This window comes from Pollicipes pollicipes, unplaced genomic scaffold (assembly GCF_011947565.3).
Source record: "Pollicipes pollicipes isolate AB1234 unplaced genomic scaffold, Ppol_2.1 Scaffold_7261;HRSCAF=8764_pilon_pilon_pilon, whole genome shotgun sequence".
In the NCBI taxonomy this organism is placed as follows: Eukaryota; Metazoa; Arthropoda; class Thecostraca; order Pollicipedomorpha; family Pollicipedidae; genus Pollicipes; species Pollicipes pollicipes.
Window position 1 is genome coordinate 8,027,698 of NW_023597054.1, and position 25,939 is coordinate 8,053,636.

The window sequence follows — 25,939 nt, forward strand, 5'->3', positions numbered from 1 at the left end:
TTAAATTAAGTCTGTTTTTCCAAAGATGACTTCAAGTACTCCCATTCGAAAATATTATGGGTAGGGTCGGCCATTTCTTACCATTGCCTTTTGAATGCTCGGTACTATTACAGATGCTAATTACAAGACCTTAGGTTCATCGGAAGTGACCTGACTTGACCTCTGAAATCGAGGATACACTTGCCGCATTGAAACTCTGAGCGAGGATGCATTACTGCATGAGGAGATGTCATCATAGCATTAGATTGGCTTCTAAGACTTGAGGTGCGTATCCTAACCACTGTTACATAAGTTGCATCACTAATAAATTCTAACAGAACGTTTAACATCCCCAGACGAACATAAGTTAGCCTAGGTGAAAAAATTGCTGACCCCATTTCCATCTACACTCAAAGTGCACGGGGTCACGAATGTCTCTGTAGAGCTCAGAACAAAAACTTGGCAAAGCTCTGAGGTCTATCCCTTTGGATAGAACCAGCTTAGCAATTTAAAAGGAATAACACTGATGCGTTATTTTGTATGTCATCTAACATCACCTCCCTACTGTTAATTATTGCCTGCAATAAAATACAGACCGCAAATTGCTTGCCAGTACGTTTCATGGCTTCTGGCCCCAATGAAGAAAGTTAGAAATGCATAAAACACGCACAAAAGCATGCCGGTGGAAATCTATCGGCCAAAGCCGACGAATTTGAGTGTATGGGGGATGGGGGGGGGGGGCGTTTCATTATCAAGGAGCCCTCCTTATTTATCAAGGAGCTCCCTTATTTGGGAGCCCTCCGCACCCCTTACCCGTCAACCGTTACCAAGACTGGATAAAAGCCGCACACTGCAAACCACCGGGTGACAAGCATGCGATGCTGCATGGCGTGCCTTGTAAGCAATATGACAAGTTCAGCATCTACCTTTCCTGGTACATACACATGTACACGCACAAACGCACGCATACTATATATATATATATATATATATATATATATATATATATATATATATATATCTATATTATATTATATAATATATGTGTGTGTGTGTACACATTCGCATCTCTGGACGGTATGTTCTCAATAAAGTACGCAGATATGTAGCTTCAGTGATGCAAAAATAAGCTATGCATGGGCAAATGCATATTTTCAGCTTTTGTGCGTTTGATTGATTGCTGAAATCGCACCTTTCCCTTATTCGGTAAGTCATAGATCAGTTCGCCAGTTCGCTGCGTTGAACACGCTCTGTCGCCTGCGCAGATCACATCGCGATGTAATTCACAGGTGTGTGTATCCATCATGAATGCATCTACACAGAACACCTTCTCTGCTTAAATCCACTCGCGGGTGGCATTGCACAGAATGGGGCTTCTGTGTATATCACGTCATGAGTGGATCTACACAGACACCTTCTCTGCTTAAATCCACTCGCGAGTGGAATTACACAGGATGGCGCTTCTGTGTATATCACTTCATGAGTGAATCTACACAGAATACCTTCTCTGCTTAAATCCACTCACGAGTGGAATTACACAGAATGGCGCTTCTGTGTATATCACGTCATGAGTGGATCTACAGAACCCTTCTCTGCTTAAATCCACTCCGGAGTGTATATACACAGAATGGCGGTCCTGTGTAAATCCACTCAGATCTGGGTCGATTTGCTCCTGAAGCCACACTTGTGTAGATCTACTCACAACTGGATTTACCCAACAGTGCGTTTATGTGTAGATCAACTCAGATCTGAGTCGATTTACAAAGGAGTGGCATTCTGTGTAAATCCACTTCGTAGTGGATTTAAGCAGAGGAACTGTTCTTTGTAGATGCACTCGTGAGTCGATTTACACGCGTCCAATGTTCTATTGCCCTGGCTATGACCTTGGAAGCTTGGTAAGGTAGTTTAAGGCGATATTAAGAGGAATATTCATCTTGTGATGTTGAACCGGAGCAATCATTTTTTTTCACTGGATTTTTCAAATACTGGACTCATTCTGATGCAGATGAATTTACTCTGAGCGCCTGAAGTTTACAGAAAAATGCTAGTTTCATATGAGGCAGTGAATCACATTTTTTCAACACAAGAAATCTGTTGACGGGGGAGGGGCGGCGCTGCGGTGGTTAGTCAGGAGAGAGGTGGGCTGGGACATATTTTCTGAGTGTTTACTGTCAGATTTAGTAATCATGGATGAAGAGTATGACGCGATTGTTTTGGGAACGGGTCTCAAGGTATGTGATACGACAAGCATCCTTTCCATTGGCGCCGCTTGATGCGCCTAATATGCCTTCTGTTCGGCAGGGAACTTTATGGTTGATCATGCTAAAAAGATTGCACGTCGTGCACTCCGTATTTGTTTTAAATTGAACATATTTCTGGTGTTTGGTGACGCATGAATTTTGCTTGATTTTCGTTTGCTTGTGCACTTTGTTATGTCTGATGCATTGTGTCATGTAGTTCAGCATTTGAAGTACTTGTGTGCCCAGTTGTTGGAATTGGCTGGATCAGGGTAGATTTTGATGTTTTAGAATGACTTTAGCTCTTAATTTTGGAATTGAAGGTAAATTTCAGAATTTTAAAAACTGCTGTATAATTTATTTGGTTGCTTATATATCAATACTCATGAACATGCTTGAGAAAGGAAGTGTGAATGCAGCAGGTCTATATCTTGTTTGCCTACCTGTACCTGGCTGTGATGGTTGTGTTGTGATGGCATTGAAGCATAGAGTAAAAAGGACTGCAGGCAAAACTACATTTGATTGTGTAAATGATTGCGGACATCTTTTACCCCGGGCCGTTTTACTGAAGTAAAATATTTCCTGTTTCCACCCTGCTCTCCCGTCCCCTGCCACTCATAACTTATGTCTGTACTGATGTATGAAAAGTATTCTACATGGATTGAAAAGGATGACAATTCACAAATCTGCATAGGAATTTACAGTAAATGCAAGGGCCTCCAAATGGGTGATAGCATAGATTCAGCAAACTTCAATCAATATTTCTTATCAGCTTTGCAAAATTAGCATTGCCGGCAGAGCAGGATCAGTAATGCACTGGATTGATTAGCTTTAACACTTCTGAAATCTAACTGATAACCTTAAAACATTGTTACCAATTTGTTCTCTGTATTTGGCTGGTTTCTGTCAATGTTCAGTATCAGCCATGCAGCTTTATCTGTCATGTTATATGTGTATATATATATATATATATATATATATATATATATATATATATATATATGTATATATATATATGCTTTTTTGTTTCACTTCTGTCAGTACTTTCTGTTGCTTAACTGATGCCCTTAACTGATACCCTTAAGACATTGTTACAATTTAGTGTGTGTAGTTAGCTAGTATCTATCAGTGTTCAGTATCAGCCACGCAGCTTTATTTGTCATGCTATATATAGACTTTTTTGTTTCACTCTTGTCAGTAGTCTGTTACTTTGTGGGGAAGTCATGATCATTTCAATTGTAGGTAATATGATGCAAGCATGATCTTTAGTTTCTTTTATGGATACTGTGCTGCTAAGTAGTAGTAACAATGTAGCCAGTTTCCAGACAAATGTTTGTTCTTGCTATAATGTCATGTCCACCAAGGTTCAGAGAGCACCTTTATGCTGTGCTCAATGCAACAGCAGCAAAATCTTGTTTTGGGACCAGGATGGATTCAATGAAATCTATAGGCAGCTGTATTTAGAATACCATGTGGTGGACTAGGTATGGATCCAAAGTCCTAGCCTTGTGAGAGAATCTGTTCATTGTCAGTTTTGGGCAGAACCAGGGACATGACTTATCTGACACCCCTGTTTACTCTGGCAGTACACCATATTGTGGCATAATTGGCCAGTGTTGGGAATCAGTGTTGGAAATTTTCAAAAAAAAATCCTGGTAGCAGAGTACAAATTTCTATAGTGAAGTACAAAATTATCCAAGTGCTGCAGGTCATTACAGTTTTTTTTAGCTCATCTTGAGAGATAACAGTATGATGGATGGTACTCAACAAAAGTGCCACTTGTAATATGCAGGCAATTCATGTAAAAATATTTTTAAATGAAAGGAAACATCAGTATTAAACATGACACACTGAAATGATGCAGTCTCATACCCATTATTATGCAACACAATGTGCATATACAATGGGGTTTGCAATTTATGAGAGGATCTGTGCATACACCCTCCAAAATGGAGAGAATTATGCATCAGGCCTATACACTCTCCAAAATGGAGGGTGGCTACACATGGGGATTATCACACCCTCCGAAGTGGGGGGTGGGTATGATACTGCACAGCTAGAGAAAAGTGGTACACAAAAAATGCAAATGAACATGCCACAGATGGCCACCTACTCAATGTTCCACCATGATCACGCTACTCACCGCTCCACCACGGTCACGCTACTCACGCTCCACCAGCTAACTGGTTTTAAAAACAGCTAAGTACTCATGCACTCCACCTTTCAACTCCCAGTTAACACACGAGGCCCTGCACGTCCCATCCGAACAATAGATACAGGCAGCACTCTTAATCAATTTACTGAGCCAGCGAAAGTACAATGCCTGACAGACCCGTGCGGGCCGGTCAAAAGGGATCAGAGTAGTCACTCCACTGACTCCAGCGGCTAATGCAGAGTATTAAATATATTTTGATGCGCTTTAACTGACATCATTGCAAAACATGATAATTTATGTTGCAATTTATTGATGTCTTTGTCCTAATAAACCCTTTCTCCTAATTTGTCAGGTCAAAGTTATGGTTCATGTTACTCTGGCATCCTGGTGTTTTTGCTTGAGCGAGTTGTCTGTCTCTGAACAGTTTTTGGCTATTTATAGCAACCATTTTTTGACTTTAAAGGATATTTTTGTAAAGCCTGAATTACCAGCTTTAATTTCACACCCTTAAGTGAGAAATTGAACTTGGTTGAAATCCGCGAGTGCGGTAACATTTTTTTTACTCCGGATACCAGGAAGTGGGCCAAAAATCCAACCACATGGTGGTTCTGGATGAGTACAAATAAGTCCGTCTTCAGGATCGTGGTGCCCATCTCTATACAGCTGCCCTCCAAAGGTTTGCAAATTTGTTCAAGGCATGGGTGCGAGGCAGAATATTTATGCTCTTGACAAATCAGTCACAAGGAGGCAAGTCATTAAAAGCAATTGGAGAGTTTTGCTATGTTCAACCTCCAACCTGAGCTTGTAGGTGGGCGCAAGCCGCTGAATAGTTGAGACGTTTCCGACGCGGAATTGCGAGTGATTCTCGTATTTAACATTGTCATACCACAGTGGTGTTGCGTGAGTAGGCGTCCGCCTGTGGTAGGTGATTGGGCGTGGTGGTTTTCTATGACTGTTCGTTTCATCCTTGGCAATTAATGCGGTTTGTCGTCAGTGGTAGGTTATGTTCAAGTTTGAGTTGGTCAGCATAGGGCATAGGAAGTAAGAACTTTGCTAATCTACAGACCAGACCTACAGACCTATGATTCTGGTACTCGTTTGTCATTTCCCAGTATTGTTCAAAGGTGATTCCATTCAACATTCACACACTTTATTTTTCACATCTCCACACATGGTTAATATATACCTAGGTGGCAACACAGGCGGCTTGCTATTGGACATCTTAATCTGGTGGGTGCAAGATTTTTGCTCTTGGAAATATCAATACATGGCTCCTGATGGAGCAGCAAGTCTCGAGCTGTTGCACCTTATGGTTCTATTTTGTCCTGACACAAAGAGGTAAAATGGGTTTTGCAAAAGCTGTTTGTTACATCTGATGGAGTACAAATATTTCATTTTACCTAGTCACATCCTGGAGTACAAAATCTGGATACCTTATACCAGGAAACGTCAAGTTTTTCAACACTGATACATAATGACTCGACGCGCTGGGCTGATAGCACGGCAAGTCGCTGGTCAGGACGACTGAAACAGGACCGGTCCGGCTATCGATCCCCATGGTACGCCATGTGTGACGGGTAGGGGGGGAGAGGGGGGGTCGCACTTACACCTCTGATTAACCTGACTCTGTCCGGCGAGGCAGCCCTTATACCACGAACGCCGTGGTCGGCGCTTTCGAAGGCTTCGTTCATGTCAGCTGCTATGATCAATGATATGTCACCACTGTCTTAATTATGTAAAACCCAGTGATGACACGATGACACGATTTGCACGATGAAAACCCCACTATTCGCACGATTCCTGTCCACCTCTCGGCCTTCCCCCGACCTTCAGATAAGTCTGTCCTCAGAAGTTTGTTTTTGATGCATTGATGCAAGGCACCTTTTTTCAACTTAACGGACCTGGAGTCACTTCCGATGGGTTATGAACAGCGTGTATTTGACTTCAGTGCATGGCAATTGTAACGCTAACGAGATGATGCTGCCAGATTGCTTTCAGATTCAAGGAAGTGTTCCACATTTGTGTGGGGTTTTGAACCGAACTAGCTGTTTTGAAAATCATACGAGGTAGTTGACAGCCCTGCCCTTCTCAAGACCTACAACTCTAGTTTCTACCATATACGACCACGAAGATGTGGAGACACCTCGTACAGACCATTTGAAGGTCGCTTGGACATCCGTGGCGTCCTAATGACATTCAAATATTGGCATTGCCATTGTTCCTGTGGTGATCAAGGTTAAAAGTATGATTGTCGAGTTGTTCATATCTGGCATTGTTGAACTTGATTTCCAGATATAATGGCCGTCGATCGGCTCTCAGTCAATATGCGAGGTACGCTGACGTTTCAATGACGTTTTGAGTGGCATATTTACTCAAAAGAGAGTTGTGTTGTCCATAGCAGTCCTTTCCACGTAAAAGTATACCGATAGTGGTAAGTGAGCTCATTTCATCATATGTAATGCTTTCCTCAATATCTTCAAATGTTCATTTTTTGTTCATGTTCTGTTCAAATGTTTCATCAAACATTCCTTTTGGCTGGAAATTATCGACTCTCCACCAAAAATGAGGGACAGAATAATGACGAAAACGCACACTTCACCCCTCCTTAGGTTTTCTTATTTAGAAAACTGGCCTTGTGCCTTGCATCACCGGCTTTCGGAAATTTTGAAGTTTTGTCCTCAAATTGCAGGCGCCCTCTATTTTTCAGTCATGAAATGGTTCAAAATTACGATTTTTTCATGGTGTCAAACCTTTATCATCATTTGTCCAGGACTGTTCCAACTAGACAATTAATATCAGTTACTTCCGTTGGGAGTTTTCGTCTTCCAGGGCATACCTAAGTACGAAAATAATTACTCCCGGCACGTTAAACTACTTGAGCGGCGGTTTACGGCCACGTTCGTTTCTTTTCCATGGACATCTTGCAGAAGAATCCGAGTAGTAAACGCACTGTCTCCAACGGATGCCGATGCCCACTGTAAATTTGATAATGCCCACACTTTTAATTTTCGCCTAGAAATTCAATTTGAGACTGCGTCATGCTGCACAACATTTTGAACTTAAAATATTTGATTTCCGTTCAAGGACCTATGATATATTGGCCCCTATGTGGAGTCACTGTTCTATTTCAGCATCCCCATTTGGAATCCGAATGTGCGGGTGATTTTTTTTGCTGCACGAACTTCATGAGCTGTTTCCACAATGACTGCGATTGGTCATCAGGGAAGGTGGGGAGGAGATGCAAGGTAATACTTTTGTTTGTGCCCCACCTCCATTCACCTGTCTGATACCTGAGTCGCGGCGCGTGGGTGTGGCACCCAGACAGGCGCCCAGTGGCTATTTACGTTACTGTGTTGCTGTTTGTTATCGCACCTGAGGGCCTGTAGTGGAAGGTTTCTGAATGACATCGCTGGATTTTCCGTATGTTTATACTGATGCCAAATAAGGAAAGCCTTGCCATAGATGTCGGATAGCCACTGTGACCATGGAAAACGCTTTTTGTATCGCTTCATATGGTCTTAGTAACCATGTATCTGCGATGGAAGTGAGAACATCGTGATTGGGGATGTTAACTGCTAGAATCTGATGGGTGCAACCTGACAAAAATAGTACTTTTCTGCGAGAAAACTATGAAATATGTGCATTCCCCGAACAAGCAAATTCCAATTTCATGACAATTACGCGACATATCCTCCCATTGGTTGCACTCATAGTTCTAGGTGTATGTGTTCTGTATCTTCACTGGCCCTACATGGGGCAATAGGGGCAAACTTGGAGGCCAGTACGATATATGTTAGTGTACCTACTTAAAATGAAGTGCGCTGGCTCAATTAAAACACATCACATCATGCCACCTGCAATTTGATAATGTGCATCCAAACCTAATAATCATTTTGATGATTTTGGTAGCAGGATTGCCAAGTCACTCTTTATTAATTGTTCGAGATTGATGTAAAAGTGCCCAACTAATTTAGCGTGATCTAAGCCTGACTGTAGCAGTGAAGCGGCACCCCCAGTGCACTCACCTCCTCCCTTCTCCCCTAAGAAGTCACACCAATGTATATTTTCACCAATGGACCAGGCTCGGAGCAACACTTTTCTCAAATGCTCTATCGATGAGGAAGTTTTCTTAAGTAACTGGTCTGAAGAAAGGTCTCGTCAATATTTGCATTCCCTTTTATGCCAGGCCTGGGGAGGTGGTGGGGGCGGCACAGAACTGTCGATGAAATAAGACGTGTTCACCACATGGTTGTCCGAGGAAGTAGAAATAATGGGTTATCGCGTGACTTTTTTTTTACTGAACTATTTTTTTAATGCGTGAACATGTTATTAAGGGGGGGGGGGGCATGCGTGCCTCTTGGTTTTTCTTGGTGCACATCTCCGGTACATTGTGCAATTGCGCCGAAATTCTCAGTCGTCTTGGGGCATCTTTTGTGCGTGTTTTGACACCAAAAACGTGCCCTTTGCATTTATGTTTTTTTTTTTTAGTTACAATGTCTTTTTTAAAGAACGCTGCACAGCGGTTCACGGCCGTGGTGGGCGGCGGCCAGCATCCGACGATGTCGCGGACCGCATATGCTCACAAGTATATAAAAAACATACTGTTTTGCTCAGAACTAGACGATAAGGACGAGCATGGTCCTATACATATGGGCATGTAAAGCCAAAGAAATTGTAACTATACCAAAACTTGACCTTTGACCTGGATTATCGGGGCCTATTCTCAACCTATCCACATAAGACTTATTGCAATCGTGAGATCTCGTACATGCCAATGTGCCGTACCTTTTCCGCAAAGCTCCCTGTTTTTTAGTTTGAAAACGATAGCGGTCGTATCGCTTCATTAGTCCGTGCTATTAGAAATGCGCGAATCAAGGTGAGAGTTACGTGGTTCTCAGTTCTGCCCAAAGTGTGCTGCCGTTCGCCAAACAATGACAGATACCCGAAGACGGTAGCAGAATCCCACCAACGCGCTGAACCAGATCAGATATTTATAGACTGCTGGCGTCTGACAATAGCCTGCTGACACTGACGGCTCGCGTGGTGCTTCTTTGTCACTACTTTATCGTTGGTAGGGATGCGCCTCCCAAAAATCATCAGGTTAATTGTGCCTGAATTTTTGGCACGGTTTTGGTTCATTCGGTTTCCCATTTTTTCCTGAGTTTGCTGAGTTGTGATCGGGCAGTTTTAATCTTGACACGGCCCAAGTGCGGGATGTATGCCACAGTGCGGTACATTCGCCATGAGTTCAGGGTTTGTTGTGCGTCGAGAGACGCCCAGTGGATGCATCTTGCTCGTTGTGCATATCATGAATGAGAAAACCAGTTTGTAGACGCAGTTTCCCCAGCTCGATATGCTGGTAAAAAATTAGCCTGCTGAGCCGTGGTCGTGCCGGGACCGGGACACCGTGCACGGGACTGTGCCGGTGTGTCATTTATTCTTTATGTGTTAGACTGAGAAAAACTTTTAAAGATCACGCGCACCTGACATGTATTTTCTACCATTTCAAACAATGTAAACATGAGTTATGATCACGAGTAACAGTCACACAATGAAATATAGTCTTCAGTGGACAGTGAATGCTGAGGGTGTCTAGAATTAGGAAATGCCTGTACTCGGTTAGGATACCAAACCGGCATGCGGTGATCGGGACCTAAAAGAGAGGATGGGATGGAGAACAGAAGTAAGCAGTCAAATGTTTTATGTTGCGACCCATTTTTGTGGCGTTGCACATGCCAGCAATGATATCCCTTTCCACCCCCTAGTGGATTGTGACATCATCCCCACACCCAAGTAGGAACAATTTCAGGACCACGCCGAACGCTGATATATGACCGGCCCGGCCGATTGGCCTAGCCCCAGGCGCCCGGTTCGGTGCTGATTGGCGATCATAAGCAAGGGGAGGAGTAACAGATAGGGAGCCCGGGGCCGGGGCTGCGACAGAAGGAACATGTCGTCATTCCGCACCTTACCACCCGATTGGCGGAATGTTGGACCACTTAGGTATTGAGGCTGCTGGGTGTCTGTCAGCTTAGATGCCAGCGTTGCCCTGAGCTGATCGGACGATCGGCGAACGCTGCACGAGGCCTGACGCGGCGGCCACATCCTACAGGAGTGCATCCTGTCAGGCCTACTCTCCGTCTCGGGCAAGAAGGTGCTGCACATCGACCGCAACAAGTACTATGGCGCCGAGTCAGCCTCCATCACCCCGCTGGAGGAGATGTTTGACAAGTTCGGCCTGCCCAAGCCGGATGAGTCGTACGGTCGCGGCAGGTGAGGGAATAGGGCCCTGCCCAGGCAGGGCAAACGGATTCGGCAGGTGAGGGGACCTGGCCCTGGTGAGTCAGATGGACATGGCAGGTGGGAGGACCTGGCCCGGGTGGGTCATACGGACATGGCAGGTAAGAGGACCTGGCCCGGGTGGGTCAGACGGACATGGTAGGTGAGAGGACCTGGCCCGGGTGGGTCAGACGGACATGACAGGTGAGAGGACCTGGCCCGCACAGCTCAGACGGACATGGAAGGTGCGAGGACCTGGCCCGCACAGCTCAGACGGACATGGAAGGTGGGAGGACTTGGCCCGCACAGATCAGACGGATGCCCTTGTAAGAGGGTTTCGCGCGTTGGAAATGGAGAGTAACCGGGGTCATGGACGGTTGGCAGGGGGTAGACTCGCATTATCTAACGGTTAACCATGTGAACGAAGAAGAGGGGCACGTTTGGTGTAGAGACGTGCTGCTTAGAGCGAAGGACTGCTGTGTTCCGCCGGTGGCGTTGTCGTCATGCAGTACACGGACGTCACTGAGAGGACGTCGCAAGCTCTGCAGTGGGGTTTGGTTATGCTGAATGGCCGAAAAATATCGGACCAGGCCCTGCAGTGACCAGCCACAGGCTTTCCAACCACGCCCGGTTCTGTTTTGCACTGGGGCGCTGCCTAGGACGGCAGCTCGGTGACCGCTGGTCTGATGTCGACCCACACGGACACGCGCGGCGCCAGCTGCCGCCCGGGCCACGTCTCGCACCGCCGCTCGCCGTCACTGCTGCGGTCACGTGATCAGGACACTCCCACCGCACCGGCCGGGGCCGCCGGCGCCGTCTGCGGCCTTTCTGCCCGGCTAGCGCTGTTTACCGTGGCGTTTTACATTCCGCACCGATTTTCCGTCGGTAACAAGCGAGACCTTCGGCTGGGGTGCTGGCGAACACTTGTGCGTATTCGTGACCCAGTGGCACCGCAGCGAGTCTTTCCTTGATCAATGCACGCATCTGGTGCTAGCTTATTCGGGAACCAAGCTTTTGCTGCAGCTGTCCGTGGTTACCAAAAAGGAGCACGTCTCGTGTATATACCGCGTTGTGCTCCCGTCAGTTCAGTTGTCGGTGTGGTGTCGTGGCGTTATGTGGAAGTCGACCCCTCGCGAACCAGGCGGGGAATAGGCAGCTGGTCGCGAAGGCACGTAGGAGTTATTGCATGGCTTCGAGAAAGCTGTAGTATGACCCGCAATCAGAACAAAAACCCAATCTGCCGTGATCAGGATTGGCCAGTTGCCCATTGCCCCACTGTCTCCGTCGAAGGCTGCACACCAGGCAAACGCGGCATTAGTAAGCCACCGAGTGTGAAGCGATCATTGAAACGGGGATTAGTCGTGTGCTGTTTTTCCCCATGCGTTATCGTTTTGTCTCCAGGGACTGGAACGTGGATCTGGTCCCCAAGTTTCTGATGGCGAACGGTCAGCTGGTGAAGCTCCTGATCCACACGGGCGTCACGCGCTACCTCGAGTTCAAGTCGGTCGAGGGCAGCTATGTCTACAAGGGCGCCAAGATCTCCAAGGTGCTCGGCGCCGCCGGCTGACTGGCGCCTTAGGCTTGTTGCCTGACGCGCGCCAGGGGGATCCGGAGCCCAGCGGGATCACGTGATTCGGAGCTCCCTCTGAACAGCCCTCTGGCTGGCAGAAAGCGTGGTGCCACTGTGCGGGCGATGGCGTGACACTACAATGGTATCCCTGCAGCCAGCGGCCACCGTCAGCGCGGCGTAGACCCGGTGCTGCCCGGCGAAACACCGCTGCGGTGTCTCGCGGCCTGTGGTCTTGAGGTGTTTCATCATGTTGGTACATTCTTAGGGGGGGGGGGGGGGGGCTCCGCCGTTGTTTTGCCATGTGTGCTTGGGCAATCAAGATCCACCTCGCGTGCTTTCCTTCATTCAGTCGGATGACCCAAAAGTGGCGTTGGGTGCATATGGCACCTGGTGTAAAATCCACTGTGGCAAATGCCGTAACGGCGACCTGGGTCCCAGGTGCCAGCCGACGAGCGGGAGGCGCTCAGTTCTGACCTCATGGGCTTGTTCGAAAAACGGCGCTTCAAGAATCTGCTGGCCTACATCCAGGACTTCAAGGAGGACGACCCCAACACCTGGAAGGGACTCGATCCGAAGACGTCGCCTATGAGCGCCGTGTTCGAGAAGTTTGGCGTTGACAAGAACACGATCGACTTCACTGGCCACGCGCTGGCGCTGCACAGGTACGAGCGTCGCCGCGCGTCGACGGTCTCGTGCTGCCGGGGTGCGGAACGCGGCTTGCGCGCCTCAGCCCTCACTCATGAATTAGCCACTGCTCGTTTTCAGCAGCCGGGGACGAGTCCCCCCTGCTCTACGGATTGGGGCCGGAAATGGATGGAGTTTGTCCCAGCTCGGTATTCGGGGGGTAATCCACGAGCGTAAGCGCTCTCAAGCTTATTCTATGGTCGCCGTCTCACGTGGGATGTCATCACTTGTGTCGACCCGGGCCCGCGTCAGCTAACGTATGACGCCGCTGTCGTGAGGAGGCGCCACGTGTATGAAAACCAGCCATGCTGCGTGTCGGTCATCTGACGTGTCATGTTCGCCGCGTACGTGCCCGGCCCGGCTCAGTCGTCTGGACCCGCGCGGAGGCGCTGCCTACTGCCCCTCCCCCTCCCAATCTCCCCGCACAGCGCGTAGTCGCAGCCTGATCAGCGGAATGAGATGGTCTGCATCGAAAACAAGCGTACCGGCTAGCGCGTCCCGGCGGCGCTGGCGACGCCTTTGATTAGTACCTGCTGATGTCGGCGCATCGGCGGCCGCGGTGACGGCTCGGGACAGCGGGCGACTGACGGCTGTTCGTTACAGAGATGACGACTACATCGGCCAGCCTTGCGGCACCACCATCGCGCGGATCCGACTCTACAGCGAGTCTCTGGCCCGCTACGGCAAGTCGCCCTACCTGTACCCCATGTACGGGCTGGGCGAGCTGCCACAGGGCTTCGCCAGGTGAGTCAGTCCGCCCCGCCCCGAGTCGATGCTGCCGGTCCGGACAGGATGCTGGTGCCCTATGTGATCCCAACGTGCGGAAGTCGAACCGTCATAACATTGTTTGGCGGGCCGTCGGCAGTATCACGCTTCCCAAGTGTCGCCGCGATTTGTGGGGGTCATGCAGCCCACCCCAGCCGTCGCCGGTCAGTCGGCAGCGTGCCGGCCTCTTGTTTGACCACCTGGCTGCGCCGCTCCCGGTCTGGCCGCCTGGCTGCGCCGCTCCCGGTCTGGCCGCCTGACTGCGCCGTTCCCGACCTGGTCGCCTGGCTCCGCCGCTCCCTGTCTGACGTGAAGCGATCGCGACCGTCAGGCTGGCGGCCATCTATGGCGGCACGTACATGCTGGACAAGCCAGTGGACGAGATCGTGGTGGAGGACGGCCGCGCCGTCGGCGTCCGCTCCGGCTCCGAGGTGGCCCGCTGCAAACAGGTCTACTGCGACCCCAGCTACGTGCCCGACCGCGTCACCAAGGTCAGCATCGGCTCACTGAGGTCAGACCGGGTGACGGATGGAGTCATCAAGGTCAGCAGATTACATATAAGATCAGCGCTAGGTCACAGATCTGTCGCTGGTGCACCGAACCTCAACCCGCGCCGGCTGGACGGCTCGTATGGACAGGTCGTTCCGTCTGAGGCTAGCCTCCTCACACTGCATCGCGGGCCGGCTGCTGTGCCAGATGATGTCAGGCGATGGAAAGCAGCGGGTGAGAACTGGCGGGAGGCACTCAATAGGTGCAGTGGAGGGCATGACATGGACACGTGACGTAATGATGAGTTGGTCACAAGTTTGTGCAAAGATGCTCATCCTTTTCTTGAACCTCATTGGCTCATTATCGTTTGAGGTCCTTGTTGATGGCGTCGGCGTCTACCGCCTTACCGCACGAAGAAAATGGCGGGTCTCATGTAGGTTACTGAGCTAAACGCTGTTCCCTGAGGCGATTGATTAAGTTCGCTGTTCCTTTGTCCGTGTGGATGCTGCTTATTCTGCCGGCACTAGCCGTCCCTGGGAAGTCACGTGTCAGCTCCCGCGCTGGCCGCTGCCTGCCACCTGCGCCCCAGCCAGCGAGCTGAGGAGCGGCCGCTCGGCGCACGCTGCCGACCGTCCGTCCGTCCGTCCGTCCGTCCATCCATCCGTCCGTCCGTCCGTCTGAGCGGGGCTTGGGTGTCTTGTCCGTTGCAGTCGGGCCAGGTGGTGCGCTGCATCTGTCTGATGGACCATCCGATCCCCAACACCAAGGACGCGCTCTCGACCCAGATCATCATACCGCAGAAGCAGGTCAACCGGAACTCTGGTAGGTCCGGCCGGCCGCCCCTGCTCCGGACGCCAGACCACCGCCGAAAATACGCCGCTCGCGGTGCCGGCCGCGCCTTTGTTGTTGCACGCCGCCCACAAATATTTGTCTGCTGTTTGTTTGTTTCTTTGACGTCATCGCGCAGGGGTCGCGGGTTTGATTGTGAGTCCTGCCTTCACATTGTCACCTACACACACACACACACACACACACGCACGCACACACACGCACACACACGCGCGCACGCACGCACGCACGCACGCACGCACGCACGCACGCACGCACGCACGCACGCACGGATTCCAGCCGTGCCTGATGACTGCTGACTGGAATCACACTTGTTCTAATGGCTGTGATTGGTCCGTCCGCAGATATCTACATATCGCTGGTGTCCTATACACACCAGGTGGCGGCCAAGGGCTGGTTCGTAGCCATGGTCTCCACAACTGTCGAGACGGACAACCCGGAGGCCGAGATCAAACCAGGCCTGGACCTGCTGGGACCCGTCAAGCGGAAGTACGCGTTCTCCTCGTATCGGGGCCTGGCCGCCTTCGCGCACTGGAGCCGGCAGGAATGAGCGCGATTTTGTTGTATTCTTTTGCGATTAAGATTTTGTTAAGTCGAAACACACGGCGGTGAATGCCATTCTGAAAATTGCGGAGTTTTAGTCTGGCTGACACACCGAGCTCTTTGAGTTAAGCTGATTTAGCACTATATCTATGAGGGGTTGAAAACGTCCGTCAGAGGCTCCCAGAAAGCCTTGAGACTTGGCGACCTCCGAACCTTGTCTTACATGTATCTTAAAATAGCAATCCTTTTAGCTGTCGGTGCCATGCTACAGGAATTCAATGCATTTTTGTTGTCGGTTGTCAATGTGGAACTAATAATAGTTCGGCGCAGAAAGTGTAATTGGCAGGATTGACGTCCTCAGGTGACGGGGGTAGCGATGTGTTCAAGTAGATTGGCAGATTTGAAATTCGCTTGAGAAGACTTGCGAGCAGATCGTTCCAATACATTCTGAGATCCGAGCGAGGGGGGGGGGGGGGGTAGGTCAATAGAATTCTGAGTCTCCACGGACCCAGGAGATGCAGAGGGATGTGAAGTGCTGTCTGTCACCAGAAGGATTTGTGCTCAAAGCTCATCTGCAAATGCATTAGCGGACCGCGGGTTAAGTTCGCTTGATGTGACCAGAGTGGGTGCCCGGGAGGAGGAGCCGCCGCGGCCCGGCCCGCCGCGCCCCTGCTGACCGCCGCCTGAGGTGGCCTCGCCACCGCCGGTCTGACCGCGTTCCCCCGCCTGGCCAGGTTCCTGACGGTGTCTGACCACTACGTGCCGACCGACGACGGCACCGACTCGCAGGTCTTCATCTCCAGCTCGTACGACGCCACCAGCCACTTCGAGACCACCTGCCTGGACGTGCTGGACATCTTCCGGCGCGGCTTCGGCTGCGACTTCGACTTCTCCAAGGTGACGCACACCCTGGAGGACGACCAGTAGCGCCGGCCGCGCGCCCGCGCGCGCCGTGGCGCCATTCCAGTGTCGGTGGCGCCGCCTCTCGGCCGGCTCGTTCGTCACCGTCACCCAGCCTCTGTGACCTTCCCCAACACGGTGGCCGGCGGCGCCCCGTCCGCGCCCTGTGCGACACGGGACCTCGCCGACGCCGACGACTGTCTCTGTCTGCTTTGTTTGCGCACCGCAGATCAGCTAAGACCATTGAATTATTTCTGTCGGTTGCATCATCAATGGACGCTTGTGATTTTTGTAAGTCTGACGGACGCGTCACGCTGTGTATCGATATTACTCGTGCATAGATTGCTATCTGGGTGTTTTGGGGTGCAACATATCGTACTGGTCAGGCTCTAAAGTCACGTTGCTTCCCTCATGATTTACGGGCCCCTGTATTGGCATTCCAATAAAAGAAAAACGGTAGGTTCGTCTGTCTGTGCGAAAGCCTGCGCTTCGCCATACCCTTCATCTTATCTCGAGCGTTGCCCGCCCATTGGTTGGTCGACCTGATGATGCGAGACCGCCGTGAGCAGCAGCCAGCACCGACGGAGCGCCTCACCTGCACTGGACCCAACCAAACATTGGGCAGCTAAGTGATGGGCTGACTGGGGTGGTGTAACGCCACTAATGTTGAACCATCAAACAACACATTAGGACAGGCTGAGTCAACTTCGGTGTTGAGAGAAACATTTTCTATGTATTTCTTTATCTTGTGTCGCCAAGCAGCAATGACTGAGCTCCATGATGTGCGTGCTGAAATGGTCTCACCCTCGTCCGTCACTGCGCGACTTGGGGCAGCTCGAACCCCTCGGGACGCATCGAACGTCTTGTGGGCTGGAGAACTGGCCGCGTTTCGAGCTTTGCCCCTGCTCACGGCGCCGTTCTGCCCGGCTGTTTGAACAGCGAGCGACTCTACATCACCCGTCTGTAGACTCCGACTGGCTGGAGCCGGGCGCAGGCATGCTCTGGTCTTTTTCTGATGAGACGAGAAATACGCACTACAAATACACGCGGCAACATGCAGTGACTCTACCGTTCGTAACAATACGTGATCGTCGAAATACACGCATGTCGTCTGGTGATTTGGTTTATTTCGTCTATGGTAGCCCAACTGCGAATACGGCCGATCCATATGAGTCATTTAGATTTGGGACTCAGACGCGTTGACTGCATCATGAGAATGTAGCATCATCCGATGTGCATCTTACAGATCGTTCACCACAATAGTGGGAGAGTAGCGCGTATTCACCACGACGGGAGCATGGGAGCCCACTAAACAAGTTGGGACATAGGCAGTGGTGCGTCCCTGGCAACCGGGTAACACTCGGTGAGATCACCGTAGAGGGTCAGTTACATCTTCCGTGGTTTGCTTAGCCTGTTAACCCCAAAAGTTGGATGTCTGCGGGCAAGGTGCGGCAGCGGCGACGTCCGACGATGTCCACAGCACTGCCCTCCCCCCCCCCCCCCCCCCCACGTACCCCGCTTCATAATCTCATTTTCCTGAGATGGTCAGACCTTGACCGATGGGGCTGCAGCGAACCAAACCAAAATCGTAGTATCATTTTTTACGGCAGATATGTTGATGAAGTGGTGCTCCCGCGGATGAAGAACGAGGGCGATGTTCGGTGTGACTGAGTTTTCAAAGCGAAAGCCTTTTAATGACGAAATGTACCTCAAACTTGTATTTATTTTATTAGTTTATCGTGTGTTTTTTTAAGTGGACTGTCAGCTGCCTTTGGCATGACCACTTAAAGCCTACTCCTGTAAGATTTGCCCTTGTCTTTTGCATGACACGTATCCTGCCGGATCTGCACCACCTCCTAGTCTTTCTTTGCGTTTGTTTCCACTTCTTAGCTGGGAGTCCCGCAACTTTATTTGCTGCTTTTTTGGTGTAAACGAACGGATTGTTGCGTCGCTGGGATGGAAGGAAGGGTACTCCTGGCCGCCTGTTCTTGAGTAACGGTGCGGTAGTAATGGGGAGCAGATATATGTATATATATATATATATATATATATATATATATATATATATATATATATATGTGTGTGTGTGTGTGTGTGTGTGTGTGTGTGTGTGTGTGTGTGTGCGTGTGTGCGTGTTTGCGTGTGCGTGTGTGTGTGTGTGTGTGCGTGTGCGTGCGTGCGTGTGCGTGTGTGTCAGACCGTCCGACTCCCTATGTATGCACCATTTTTCACAGATGCACAGCACATACGGTGGCAGGGATAGTCTTCCAATGTGTACAGACGATGTGTATGTCTTCCAATGTGTACAGGTTTAACGTCAATGAAGATCCACGAAATAAATTATCGCCCGTCCGATTTTTGTCGCCCACAGCGCGCAAGGCGGGGGCATGTTTTGGTATTTCGCGGGTAGACACTGCGATTATACGGACGGACGTGAGACTGCGACTATTTGGTCATGGTTTTATTAGCATTTATCAACAGTCCAATTGTTTTAATATCGAACTAAATCTTAAATACGCAACTTTGTATGCCAATGTCGCACATTTTCACTGCTTCGATCCTCCCTTGGCAGAGCTCAGGACGTTTCGCTCTTTGTCTGGCGCGAGGAACATGCTGAACATGATGTAGTTGGCAACTGGGCTGATGAAAGGTAATTTGCCAATTATTCTTGATGTGCGTGTCACGTTCAAAATCATACATTTTACATGTGACTCTCATGACAATAAAAGTACGAAAGCTGGCGTATTATCAGCTCTCACACCATGGATAGAAATGGTGTTCTACCCGAAAGGTGCTCTCGTAAACGCGCTTCAACATTGCACAGAACATCGCGCGCACCCGTGCTCGCGCGCGATTTAAGCCGTTGTGTTCATGGGTTTAAAAGCATACCTAAACTAATTTAAAACTGCTCGATCACCCGCTCCTGCCGCTCCGGTAAATTCTGCATTAAAAGTGATGCATCCGAACTGTACTCGAAGCAGTGGAAAATGCAATTTTTGCTGCTCAGACATAATGGCAGCTTAGTGCAACGGCGTCGTATCTTCGCGCAGCGTAAGAAACCAAGATTTCAAGTAGGCAGGCAACTTCCTGAGGCTGTGTGTAGGCCGCTCCCTCTATAAACCATGGGTCGCTCCGAAAAGATTACAATCCGATGTCTGCCCGTGCGCCTATCTCCTTGTGTCAGAGATCCCGAAAATGCTGCCCCAAAACGTGCGGACAGATGGTGATACAGATGGCACAATCTGGTGCATGGGCTGGATGGAGGGACCACTGTGCGGTTTCAAATCAAGCGGTAGCGCATGGCACGCCCCGCGTTCTGTTAGTCGGACCTCGGAAGTCGGAAGGGAGCGAGGCGACCAAACTCGGAAGGCAGACGAAGGGTGTATTCGCAATGAACCAAGAATGCTATATTCGACATGGCGTTACGTAGAATCTTTGCTGGACGTGTTCGCGGTGCAACACGTTTTCTGTTGACATCTTTGTAATTGTTACAACAGCTGCACCTGCAGACACGAAGAATTTCGTTTGTTGATACTGCGGTGCTCTTAACAATAAAACATGGAATTTATGCTGTTTGCAGCTTATAAAAAACAAAACATCTCGATCATTTGCTGTCGGCCAGGGTAGAGGGGTGTCATCCGTATCGTTTAACACTATCGAAAAGTTGCGACATGAGCTGCTTGGGAAAGGAGGTAGTTTGGACACAAAGGCTCCATGACGTCATGCACCCCATATTTGATGACGTCAGTGGCACGGATCAACACGTCCTCGAGGATTGTTAGTACGGATCCTTACTAAGAGGGGAACCGTGTTTAGTACCGATTTGTGCTAAAACTGGCGGAGTTTAGCACGCATAGACATTCAACAACGCAGTCCCGTAACCCAGGGCTCCACAGCGGAAATGAGGCTATTTTAGAGGTGAACCTCGTGAATTTCTTTTCGTTCTATGGGAGTGGAAAACCTTCACCATTTTGACATCCCAATTCTCATTTGATTGCGAGTTGCTTCAAGGACGCAGTCGGCCGATTGTTGGTCAGTGGGGGGCGTGGGCAAGAAGCAAGGGAACGTGCCCGGAGAAACACTTGTACCTGGTTTACAAATCAGTATTTTCTACGGGATGAGTATGATATTTATATATCCTGGACTACCGGCCTTGGGGTATATCGTCTTGCGGGTAGTGTGGATGATGGAACATGGTTTTTGGGCCGTAGTGGTTTGCAGTAGGCATGGGTTTGGCTCAAATTTATTGAGTCACCTAAGGAATGGCTCACATGATTTAGGATCTGATTCAGCTCATGACTCATTCCTGTTCTATTTTTCACTTAGGTGAGGGTGTACTTTCCTACCTCATGTTGCAAAAGAGCATTTGTTTACCATACAGTTGAGCATACAGTTATCTCATGCTACATTGTACATCCATCGTTGTTTTTAAGGCAGAACATATCATAATTAATCGTAAAACAGGTCGTCTATACTCTTACCTTGGGACTTACCTAATTACGATACCGAACATCCGACCGCCGCAAACACACAGCAGCCGCGACACCAGCGCCATTACTGCGCGCGATCACAACATTACTGCGCATCAAGCAGCATCAATTGATAAGGTTTGGTTTGGTTAGGTTAGGTTAGGTTAGGTTAGGTTAGGTTAGGTTAGTTTGGGCTATGTTCTGGACTATTCTGGCCTGTTTGTTTCGTAAACGTACCTACACGCGATAAGAAACGATTTTCATTGCATTATTATTGTTACTTTTGTCACGTATACTTCTATCGTTCTTGACAAGCAGAAATATTGTACTTACGCAATAACGCAGAAACGGCGCTGGGGAGTCGAGGCGGTGTGGTGGGGTGTGTGCGGCGCTCGGGAGCTCGCTATCGTATTTTCATTTGACTTGTTTGAGTTGAACAGCTCAACTTGCATAATTTGTTCTGTCTATAGGTATGATTATATGAACATTTGCAATATTGATTTGTAATAGCTTTCACTCTTCTTATCACAGTGATGTGAGTACAGTAAGGTAAGTACAGTAAAACGCTATATTAGCCTTGTGATGCTACAGTCAAGTGTTTTTTACTTAAGGGGTGTACACATATGCATAACAAAATGTTCAGACTGAAGATTTTAAATGCTACCAATCGTTCAAGACAAACTGCACGGGAGATCTCTCGTACAAGGCGTAGTCATGGCAACTGATCGCAACGCTCTGACATGAAGCACCAAGCAGCTGTCAATCTAGCAGCAGATTAATATCCAATTGCCAATTGGATATTGCGGGTCATCTCGATTGCCCCCAAATTTGGTGTGCAGGGCCTTCTCGACACGCTGATTCCGAAAATCACTACCTTTGGGATGGAATTTTGCGTCATTTTCGAGTTATACGCCGCGTAACATCCCAACGTGATATTGCGGGGCATCTCGATTGCCCCCAAATTTGGTGTCCAGGGCCTTCTCGACACGCTGATTCCGAAAATCACTACCTTTGGGATGGAATTTTGCGTCATTTTCGAGTTATACGCCGCGTAACATCCCAACGTGATATTGCGGGGCATCTCGATTGCCCCCAAATTTGGTGTCCAGGGCCTTCTCGACACGCTGATTCCGAAAATCACTGCCCTTGGGGTGGAATTTTGCGTAATTTTCGAGTTATACGCCGCGTAACATCCCAATGTGATATTGCGGGGCGTCTCGATTGCCCCCAAATTCGGTGAGCAGGGCCTTCTCAACACGCTGATTCCGAAAATCACTGCCTTTGGGGTGGAATTTTGCGTAATTTTCGAGTTATACGCCGCGTAACATCCCAATGTGATATTGCGGGGCGTCTCGATTGCCCCCAAATTTGGTGTGCAGGGCCTTCTCGACACGCTGATTCCGAAAATCACTGCCTTTGGGATGGAATTTTGCGTAATTTTCTAGTTACACGCTGCGTAGCATCCCAATGTGATATTGCGGGGCGTCTCGATTGCCCCCAAATTTGGTGTGCAGGGCCTTCTCGACACGCTGATTCCGAAAATCACTGCCTTTGGGGTGGAATTTTGCGTAATTTTCTAGTGATACGCCGCGTAACATCCCAATGTGATATTGCGGGGCGTCTCGATTGCCCCCAAATTTGGTGTGCAGGGCCTTCTCAACACGCTGATTCCGAAAATCACTACCTTTGGGGTGGATATTTGCTAACTAATATAGATGACATATAGACATATAGACTATATATCTATAGGCTATATAGATGACAGTCAACTAATATGGATGACATAACGCGTATACGTCATATAGACGTGAATGCAAGTTGACATTTAGCTCCCACCCGACACGCCACGAGACTGCATAAGTGATTGACCATGTTTGGGATGCACAACGTTCGCAGGTGTACTTATAGAAGCACTCTGCCTGAGCCTGGAACATTTTATTGGTGAAGGTATAGGTAAGATATATTGGCGTGGAAGTGTATTGATGACGATGATACACATATATATATATATATATATATATATATATATATATATATATATATATATATATATACGTAATCATTATCGACGGCGCTGGGCCAGAAGAAAACCCACGCAACGACGGCTTGTATGCAAAATGCGTGGAAAAACACGAAAGAAATAGTGACGTAAGTAATGCAAATAACCGTATACGTCGAAAATTTATATGACCGGTATTGGTTTACAGACGAAGACCAGGCTCAGGAGCGTCACGCTCGGCTTCAACGCCAGAAAGGAGCTAGAGATGCTAATGCCGAGCCTCCGGGAGGTCCAGAACATCGGCGATCCTGTGTCGTTCCTCCGCGACCTACAACTGGCTTCAGGTAAACGCTGCTTGTGAGGAAGTTTTCACGCCGCCAGTCATCTAGCTGTGCCAGCCGTTACCGCAGAAATCCCAGACGCTCGAACGGGCCCTGTCAATGCATCGTGGCACGCTTCATTAATCACCTCCTGGCGCCGCCTTCCACACGAATGAGGTTTGCGTTCTGTCATGGGGTTTGCGGGCAACGAAATACGAAGTGTATAAACACAAGCACGAGAGTGCACCTTATTTATTGACAAAATAGATCGATTAACTCAATGATGAAACTAAGTCCTGGGAAATAAGCCCTAAATGCATCATGCTGTGATTCGACCTAAGCTTGATGACCACACCTATAATGATCGCGCGGCCCAAACCAAACAAAAATTCTCACAGATGCAGTTCACACCCCGCTGAGGTCAGGGCACGAAAGTGCCCAAAAGGCCGGTCTTTACAGTTCGCATTGTGCTTGATTTGGATCTGGCTGTTTCCTCCTCCACCTTCACGCATGCGCATAACCCAACTGTAGCAACTGGGGCGTTGATGTGACATTCTCGGTCACCCGGCCGCCGGGCCTCGGCTTCAGGCCCGGTGTAGCCGACAGTCAACGTGGCCGTCGCCGGGGGACAGGCCACACGAACTTCCAGTGGTGCCGTGCCTCGCCGCTTAGGAAAAACGGCTCCCACAAGCCGTCCGCGATGCCGTTCCGCAGGGGTGACACCGGCTTGACGGCCGCTAGAAACATGTGACACTTGTGCGTAGGCGCACCCAAATTTGACCAGCGGGACACAACTCCAACGCTTTCGCTGAAAACCGCGGTACGGCCCTCGCCGTTTCTTGCGTGCTGGAACTGCTGAAATGGATGCTGCATATTGTGATCTTCTCTTTTTTGCCGACTTACATGCAGTTTTCAGCTTTCAGCATACTGTTACGTACGCACGAATACATGGCCTTAAATTTTGGTGAGGGGAATGGTAGATGAGGTGCATATACCTACATGGGGGTCACTACTTAGCCCAATATTTGTCTCGGAGTAAGGTCAGAGAGAATTTGGGTTTGCATAGTTACGACAGTCCTCCGTTGGCTCCCAAATCGAATCGGACTAGGCTGCTCTGTTCACCTCTTCTCAGTTAACAGCATCTTGTTTGCGGTTTGTCGTCTTTTTTGCACAGGATGTATATTTGTTTCCGCAATACCTGTGCCTTCAGGCCGCGCCATCGTGCTGGTATCTTTGGAACTTGTGCTTTTTATTTGCGTCTTTGGCTACCCCAGCAAGGACGCTCCGACCAGTGTCCCTGGCTGCCCCAGAATGTTCTGTCTGATCCATCCCCATGACCGTCGGCATGTACAAGCATACCTTGTGTCGCTGCTGGAGCTGAAATCGGACACTCTGTGGCCGGCGTTCGGCATCAGCTAGGTGTCCGTGCTGCCAACGCCGGTGCCATTCTAGGCGCGTCACGGTGCCACACTGGCCGCCGCCTGCCACAAGCCGGCCAAAATGAAGTCCAACGGCGTGGTCATGGTGCTTCTCGCAGAGGTTGTCTTCAGGGCGGCGCCCGAGACGGGTCGGTATCGAAACCCCTAATGCGTGTAACCACTAATGTATCGGAACGCCTAATGTATCACAACCGCTAGCGCTTCATAACGCCTAATGTACGTAGCACCTAATGTGTCATAACCCCTAAGGTATCGTAACTCCTAATGTATCACAACACCTAATGCATCACAACTCCTAATGCATCGTAACTCCCAATGTGTCATAACGCCTAACGTATTATAATCCCTAATGCTCGTAGCCTCTAATGTAACACAACTCCTAATATATCATATTCCCTAAGGTATCATAACACCTAGTGTCTCATAACACCTAATGTGTCGCAAGACCCAACGTATCGTAATTCCTAACGCTCGTAACCTCTAATGTCACACAACTCCTAATATATCATAACACCTAATGTATTGTAAGACCTAGTGTATCATAACCCCTAATGTTCGTAACTCCTAAATCAGCTGACTGCAGCGGGTTTGTCGCACACGATTCTCACCCGCACAGCTGGGCGATGTGCAGTCTACTAAAGTCTACCGAACCACCCGCTAGTATTCCGGAGCCACTGCAGTCACGATGGAACACTTCCCGTATTGTATTACGTGGAGGCTGTAGTTAACCATGAGCTCTACAGATGGCGCTAGTGGCCGTAGGGTATTGCGGGTATGTACGAGCTGAAGCCTGAGACATGGTCCCCTCTGCCGTTGCGGTAGGCGACTGGGGTTAGGGTCTTGAGTCGCTTGCTAGTGTTTAGTCATTTGTTGGTCTCTAAGATGTTGGGCTGCGGTTGTTCTGTGTTCTGGGTGGTTATCCCAGGGATGAGTATAGTCTCTTCCTGAGACTTGAAATAGAGCCGCATTCGAATGGACAAACTCAACAGAGTTTGTCTATTTGAATTGTGGGTAGTGGAAAGGTGTGAAATTTCTGCTATTCATATGTGTAGCCGAAACCCGGCAAGATGGCGGACTAAACGACGGGTATAAGTGCACGGTCGTCGGTGAAGGGTTGGCTGTTCAGTGCAGTCTACAAGCTTCATCAGCTTGGTGAGAGATTCACCAGCTTGACTGTTCGTTGTCAGTGGTCCTGGCCCACATGGAGGCCCTCTGACTGGCGTAGACTCTGAGGTCACAGTCCTACTGGGGTGTTCTGAACA

General features: G+C 49.3%; 1 protein-coding gene across 1 annotated transcript; it reads left to right on the top strand.

Moving 5' to 3' along the window:
- Positions 1 to 2,135: 2,135 nt before the first annotated feature.
- Positions 2,136 to 16,735, top strand: LOC119112385 (rab GDP dissociation inhibitor alpha). Its single transcript, XM_037236551.1, has 9 exons — positions 2,136 to 2,210; positions 10,484 to 10,644; positions 12,052 to 12,196; positions 12,659 to 12,882; positions 13,508 to 13,648; positions 14,001 to 14,160; positions 14,869 to 14,980; positions 15,352 to 15,496; positions 16,285 to 16,735. Exons 1-9 carry the CDS (start codon positions 2,166 to 2,168, stop codon positions 16,475 to 16,477), a joined length of 1,326 nt encoding a protein of 441 aa, XP_037092446.1. The 5' UTR covers positions 2,136 to 2,165; the 3' UTR covers positions 16,478 to 16,735.
- Positions 16,736 to 25,939: the final 9,204 nt, after the last annotated feature.